This window comes from Ipomoea nil, unplaced genomic scaffold, assembly GCF_001879475.1.
Source record: "Ipomoea nil cultivar Tokyo-kokei standard unplaced genomic scaffold, Asagao_1.1 scaffold0268, whole genome shotgun sequence".
NCBI classification, from domain to species: Eukaryota; Viridiplantae; Streptophyta; class Magnoliopsida; order Solanales; family Convolvulaceae; genus Ipomoea; species Ipomoea nil.
Window position 1 is genome coordinate 3,089,380 of NW_017616696.1, and position 7,452 is coordinate 3,096,831.

Sequence of the window (7,452 nt, forward strand, 5' to 3'; positions counted from 1 at the left end):
CTTATCTCAATACAATTCACTCTCAAATGTTAACATAGACATCTATATTAGTCCTACTCAGCAAACTTACATTAAATTTGGACAACCCTAACCAAGTTGGTCAGGTTGTGACTTAGTAAAAATAAAGTTACAAGTTTGACTACTAGTAGCAGTGGCTTATTGGTGTTTACCGCCCTGTGATCCTTTCCAGGGTACACACTGTGGTTTCCCTCGTTACTCAAAAATAAAAAAAAAATAAAAAACTTACATTAAATTGTCATTACTGAAAACCATGAATGGTGATAAATTTGAAATTGTACTCTCCACAGATGTCAACCATTAGGTGAGCTAATATATGCTAATCTATATGTATAGCTACTTTATTTGAGTGTAACAATAAGGTTTGAGTTAGTACCACTGGTAATCTAACATTTTGACTCTTAACTCTAAGAAAAGGAAAGCTTCAAAACTTGAAGGAGAAACTTTAATACTTTTCCAATTTTCTAGAAAACTGGAAAATTATTTCCTGTTTTCAAAATGAAAAACTGTACTAGTAAACATGTTTTCTGTTTTCTGTTCTCAAATTTTTCAGTTTTATAATTTTCGAGTTAGTAAACGGACCCTAAGTTTTACGTGACAGTTAAAAGCTTGCTGGCAGTGAAAACAACTACTGCAACGAACTTTAATGTGAAGTGACTGAATATAATAGCCATTTATGGTGGGGGCAAGGCTCTTGCCTTTCCCTTTTAACATTTGTTTTCTAAACAATGATTTCAACATCAACTTGTTTGTTCTTTGCACAAACAAGAATTGTGAAGTGACAGGAAAATGTTCAAATAATGTCTCCTGGTAGCCATATTGGTACTAAAGGGTTCAAATGCCACAGAATAAATCTTTGCATTGGGTTGCATTAAGATGACTAGTGAAGATAATATAGATAGAAATCTGGGGTATTTCCCAATTTTCCCCTTAATATTCTAGCTTAAATGTGCATATATATTCTCCGTTTTTCTTCTCATATATATTTTTATAATTTTATTTTTCCTTCTCATCAGTGAGAAAATGATGGGAGAAGAGGTAATGAGGACAGTGGAATTCCTAAGAGGGAGATTGCTTGCAGAGAGAGTTGCTTCAAGAAAAGCAAAAGAAGCAGCTCAACTTATGGGAAACAAGGTCTCTTTCTAGTTCTCAGGCCTTCAAATCTGGATTTTTAATTTTTTCTTTATCTTGATTAGATTGTTATATTTGTCTGTTTTAAGCAAATTATTAGATTTTTTTTTGTTGTTGGTAAATGAACAGTTGGTATACCTGGAGACAAAGTTGAAAGAAGAGACTAAATCAAGAAATAAAGCTGAAAAGAGGCTTAAATTCCTAAAGAAGAAGCTGATGGAGTGCATGAATGTATCATTATTATATGTCTCAGATGAATCAGAAAATTCAAGCTATGTGTCCCATGGTGAGGTTTCATCTATCCCTTATTCAAGCACCAAAGACTCACCAAATTGCTATCAAGAAATGGAGAAAATGAAAACAGGAAATGATTCCTCTGAATCTTTATCCGGGAAATACGAAACCAAGGAGGCTGCAGGTGATGCAATTGAGGAGGAGAACATGATGAGTTCTTTAGGTAAAGCCAATCTTGAATTCAATGGAAACCATGATCTCTCAATGCCAGATGGAAATAGGTATGTAAATCTGCAAAGCCTATACACATCCATTCATTAAACTTATTCAAATTATAGGGTAGAGTTAATTCGAAGAATGTTACATTCACTATTGACATTTATCATTTTTTTTTTTAATTTGATCATAAGTGGTTCCTTAATTATTGATTTTGTTATTGATTTGGTCCTCTAGTTAAATATCAATTTAATAACTGTTAAATTTAATGATAAGAATGTAAAAATTAGCTTGTTACTTATATGAGCAAATTGAATTCATAAACTTCATAGACTAGGTGATAGGGAATACTCCTCAGACATACCGTCTCTTTGTGAGTCGCATATCAGCTCGGTATCCGATCTGGTCACTAAGATGGATCGTTCCCGATCTTTACCGACTTCGGAGTCCACCAACCCGACCTAAATAGTAAGAATAAGCAAGGCACGATTAGCGGTAGTACCTACTATCATTCAGATTCACCCGACCAGTTTAGGTCGAGAAGTATCACCCGACCCTCTCTACTTGGAGAATGTACCCTTATTCTTTCGTTCAAACCCGACGGCCGTAAGAATGAGGAAGTCAGGAATCTTAGTGCACGTGGGGAAGGATCAAAACGGCCTCCGGCCTGCCCGTGTGCATGGGCACCACATGTCGTACATGCTAGGAGACCGGCATATGCTCCCACCACATGTCGTACATGCTAGGAGGCCGGCATGTGCTCCCTTCACCCTCCTATAAATACTGCATTAAATACTTGTGGAGGGGACTTTTAAACACTTCTTACCTATCTCTAAGTAACTTGGAACTCTCTTACCTTACGTCATCAACCGAGCTTAAGACTTAAACTAACAAGTAGACTAAAGAAGGATCAGCCTATAATCCACCTTCATTACTTGTACGTATCCACGAGAACCATCGTATTTAGTATTTACCACATCACTAGGTTCATTAGTGAGAATGTGAAGAACAAGATTGATGCATAAGACAATTTGGACCAGGCTACTGATAAATCTCAGTCTCAAATTTGTGGTGATCATATATTTTGTTTCAAACACCCTAAAGTCTCTAACCCAAATTTGAGGCGATTATATATTTTGTTTCAACACCCAAAATATTCAAAATATGGAGAGGAATTGTGCTAGTTAATTTTACATTCTTACCCTTAATTTTAACGTATATTAATCGAATATTTAATGAGATGACCAAATCTGGAACAAAATCAATAATCAAGTGGCTAATTATAGTCAAATTAAAAGTCGGGAATATAAATTTGTAAACGTCAATGGTAAAGGAACCATTCCTGGTATTAACTCTTGTAGGTAGTACTACTCACATTTTATTATCAGCTAACATTTTATGCTGCACTATTGCATCTTTTAGCAGGAGAACTTCACAGGAAGTGAAAGAAATGGATGCAGAAAACAATTTGGTTAGAGAAGAGAATGTGGATGACTCATTGGCTATAGTAGCAGTAGAAATGCTTAAGACAAAACAGACCATTGATCCAGATGTTCTAGATGAAACAGTAAGAGAGGTTCTTGGTTCTCTGAGGCGTGCCAAAGAGAAGCTTCAAAATCAGATGGAGAAGAAGGTTAAAGCAATGTCTGTTGCCTGATCTACCATTTTCCAATCCATAAAGAAACAGGGCTATAGGGCAAGTAGGCTTTGCAAGTTTGAAGCACCTTATTATAGTCAACAAACACTTACTGGTAAGTGGGAATTCTAGTTAAGAGTACTGCACTGTTAAGATTAAGTTAAGGAAATATTTTGCCACTACAGACTTAACTCAATGATTTAGTAGGCGAGGCGGTAGTGTGAGATTATATCCAAAGTGGACAAATCTGTGCACAAGCATTTGACCTGTCTGCGTTTTGGGAGAAGTTAAGGAAATATTTAACTGCAAGGTCCAAGTTCTTTCTTTAATTTTTCCATTAACTTGCATAAGCAAAACATGCCACATAAGGTGGAAACATTAAACAGAAGCAATCTTAAGCAGTTAAGCACTATGAATTGGGATTGTTGAGATAAACTAGAACAAGAATCCAAAAAATGATCACTGTTGCAAAAATCGGTCTAGGCGCCCCTAGACCGTGGCAATTTTTTTCCTAGGCGCCCGCCTAGGCTTAACTCGGCCGACTTGGCCGCCTAGCGTCTAACTTAGCCGAGTTAACTGGTTCATTTCGATCGAGTTAACCGATTAGCTCGGCCAACTGGCTAATTTTTTATCATTATATATATATATATATATATATATATATATATAATATGACATATATACACTCGTAGACTAGTTTGATACTTTGAATCTTAAGATGATTAAAATATTTGAGTATTTTTAATTTTTAATATTGTTTTGATGTTATAACTTATGAATTATAATTATTTCATTTATTTGGATGTGTTCTTTGATTGAAGGTTGAAAACAGCCTCATTAAAATTGTCAAACTGTAAGTCTGTCACTGTTTTTTTTATGCCCGCCTAGGCCGCTTAAGCGCTAGGCGCTGTCCAGGCGTCTGACTAGCGCCAAGCGCCTACTGCAACCATGAAAATAATAGAAAATAAAGAAAATAAAATTTACATAGTTTGACTATTTGCCTACGTCTACAAAAACGGAGTCGTTCTTTTATGATAAAACATCCAAATTACTAGTATGATATATGCAACCTTCAAAGTTACGGACATAAGGGATCCTAAATAGTTATGCAAAAGTTAATCACATAATTGCAAGTAAAAAAGATTGCTTTGTGAACGTGTTAATTGATGTATAGACAAATACAGTACAAATTCATAAAAATATATCTCCTCTTGTCTCATTTTACATGTTCTATTTATTAATCAATAATCATTAGTCAAACCAACTCTTTATTATTTATTTATTTTATTTAATATTTTTTAATTATTTTTAAATTTGTTTTTTTTTTTGTCTTTAATAGTACTTTTAATATAATTTTTAAATATTAATAATTTAATACTAAATTTAATATTATAAAAATTGTAATAACGTTCAAATTGGCCACTGATCGTAACCTAAAAATGCAATTAGGTCACTGAACGAAAAAAAAAAAATACAACTAGGCCACTAAATACTCCAAATGTATGCAATTTCACCTAATAGTAGGTTACCATCAATTTTAGCAGGTTACCTGCTTACATGGCAGCTGAGTTGGTATTTTTAATAATTTTTAATAAATTTTTTAAAAAATTAAAAAAAAATGACTGGGTGTGGCCGCCGTCCACTCCGTCGTTTTATAGTAAAATTAAAACAATGAAATTTACTATAGCTCTATAATTTTTCACCCCGTTTTTTTCAAATGTTTTTTTTTTGTATGTTTTAGTATTTGTAATCATTTTTAATTCTCAAAGAACAATTTTTCTTGAATTTTCTGAGAGTAATAAAGAATAAGAACTTCAAATCAAAATATCAAAGTCAAAGGAATTCACTCGAGGCCAAGCAAAAAATGTTGATGGATTGGGCCAAGCCTCCTTTAGCATTGGCACTTAGGCGGAGCGTTATGTTGTGCATCCGTATGCAAAAACGACGTCGTTTTGACGTCTAACTTTAAAAAAAATTTAAAAAAATCAGAATTGCATAACTACACATCCATAATTTCATCACATTCATAATTTCATAACTATAAATCAAGAATTACATAACTACACATCCATAATTTCATAACTATAAATCCAAAATTGCATAACTACACATCCATAACTTCATAACTATACATCCAGAATTGCATAACTACACATCCATAACTTCATAACTATAAATTCAGAATTGCATAACTACACATCCATAACTTCACATCTAGAATTGCATAACTACACATCCAGAATTGCATAACTATACATCCAGAATTTCATAATTAAAAATTCATAATGAATAAACTAAAAAATGAATAACATAATGTTGTTGCTGGGAATCGAAACTGACTTCTTTTTCAGTAGGACGCGCGTTATGATACAAAATGACGTCATTTTTGCATCCGTATGCACCATACAGCATAATTTGCCCACTTAGGCTACTTGGGCTAACAACTTGAAAGTAAAATCTAAGAAGAAGGCCCAGTAGGGTCACGGCCCAATTGATAAAGCTACATTGCAAAGTAAGAATTCCAGTCAATCGTTATGCGTTGGACCCGTGTCCAGCATGCATGCTGGACACGGGTAATAGTGTCGTTAGGCACTGTTATCTCTTTTTTTTTTTTTTTTTTTTTTTTTTTTTTTTAAATTCAGACCGCTTCGTTATAGGAGTATATGTTCATAATTTTATTACAATATGTTAATAATTGTACATTCATAACTCTATAACTGTACATTCATAACTCCATAACTGTACATTCATAACTCCATAATTGTACATTCATAATTTTCGAAGCTCTATGTTCACAATTTTAGAGCTCTATATTCATAATTTTATCACTATATGTTCATAATTGTAAGTTCATAATGTCAGAGCTCTTTATTCATAATTCGATCAATAACTGTACATTCATAATTTCATAACTGTAGATTCATAATCTCATAACTGTAGATTCATAACTCCATAACTGTGGATTCATAACTCTATAACTGTACATTCATAACTCCATAACTGTACATTCATAATCTTCGAAGCTCTATATTCACAATTTTAAAGCTCCATGGTCATAATTTTATCACTATATGTTCATAATTGTAAGTTCATAATGTTAGAGCTCTGTGTTCATAATTTCATAATTGCATAACTGTACATTCATAACGGCATAACTGTACATTCATAATAAAAAATAAAAAAATAATAATAATAACGCCGTTAACGGCAAAACGCGCGCGATTTTTTTTTTTTTTAACTAAATGACGCATTTTTTTGAAAAACGACGTCGTTTTGGGCCCGTGTCCGCAATTCATTGTGGATACGGGTCCAGGGCATAATTTGCCAATTCCAGTGAATTGGGCCGTGTAGCAGATGAAATTATATACACAGCAGCAGCACAATTATTTGAGGAAATGGCAGACACTGTTTAGGGCCAGGAAAATGCTACGGCCGTGAAGCAACTGGGCCTAGATGCTAGACAAAGTGATACTACCCCACATATTATTTTTATATTATCAAAAGAAACTGTAATTGAAATGAAATGAAATTGTAGTTGTGTTGAAATGAAATTGTAGTGTATACAAAATGAAATTGAATAACAATTTTACATATTTGAGTGTACATTACCCAGCGAAACTGTAGTTATATTAAAATGATACTGGAAACTGCAGTGTATATAAAATGAAACTGAATAATATTTCACATATTTGAGTGTATATGTCGTGAAATGAAGCTGTAGTTATATCGAAATGATTATGTAGTTGTGTTTTAATGAAACTATAGTGTATATAAAATAAAATTAAATAACATTTTCACATATTTGAGTGTATAAATATCGAATGAAATTGTAGTTATATCGAAATGAAACTGTAGTTGTGTTGAACAGAAACTGCAGTGTATACAAAATGAAACTGAATAACAGAGGCACTTTTTGCAGAACGACGTGAAACGGGTGTATGTCGTTTCTTTTCATTAAACAAAACGACGTCGTTTAGAAGTTAAGTGCATAATCCATTATGCACCACGGTGCATGATATAATTTGCGCCCAGAGTCCAGACTAGTAATTAGCATTATTGAGGTTTACGACAACTAGCTTATTTGGGTCAAGAGACTTGGAGGGTTTACCCAGTCCGAAGATCTTCTTGGAGTTTCACTTGGCAGACCTGAGTTCGGATTTATAGTATGAGCCGAGCTTTGGATGGTCAGACTATGGTGATGACTTTGATGATGATGT

The 7,452-nt window shown here is 33.6% G+C and overlaps 1 protein-coding gene across 3 annotated transcripts; it reads left to right on the forward strand.

The window, feature by feature from the left end:
• Positions 1–736: 736 nt before the first annotated feature.
• On the forward strand, positions 737–3,572 carry LOC109151978. 3 transcript variants are annotated; one of them, XM_019299575.1, is made up of 4 exons: positions 737–929; positions 1,035–1,152; positions 1,279–1,664; positions 3,022–3,572. In XM_019299575.1, exons 1-4 carry the CDS (start codon positions 895–897, stop codon positions 3,254–3,256), a joined length of 774 nt encoding a protein of 257 aa, XP_019155120.1. In that variant the 5' UTR covers positions 737–894; the 3' UTR covers positions 3,257–3,572. The 3 variants fall into 3 exon arrangements, with proteins under 3 accessions (XP_019155120.1, XP_019155116.1, XP_019155129.1); XM_019299571.1 differs by having other exon boundaries at positions 737–894; XM_019299584.1 differs by having other exon boundaries at positions 737–894; positions 3,025–3,572.
• The last annotated feature ends 3,880 nt before the right edge of the window (positions 3,573–7,452 follow it).

Excerpts from the sequence above, each read along its gene's own strand:
- LOC109151978 (XM_019299571.1), top strand. The coding sequence starts at position 857 with ATGCCACAGAATAAATCTTTGCATTGGGTTGCATTAAG. Across the intron at positions 895-1,034 it reads TTGCATTGGGTTGCATTAAG|TGAGAAAATGATGGGAGAAG; the intron begins ATGACTAGTGAA and ends CCTTCTCATCAG. Across the intron at positions 1,153-1,278 it reads CTCAACTTATGGGAAACAAG|TTGGTATACCTGGAGACAAA; the intron begins GTCTCTTTCTAG and ends GTAAATGAACAG.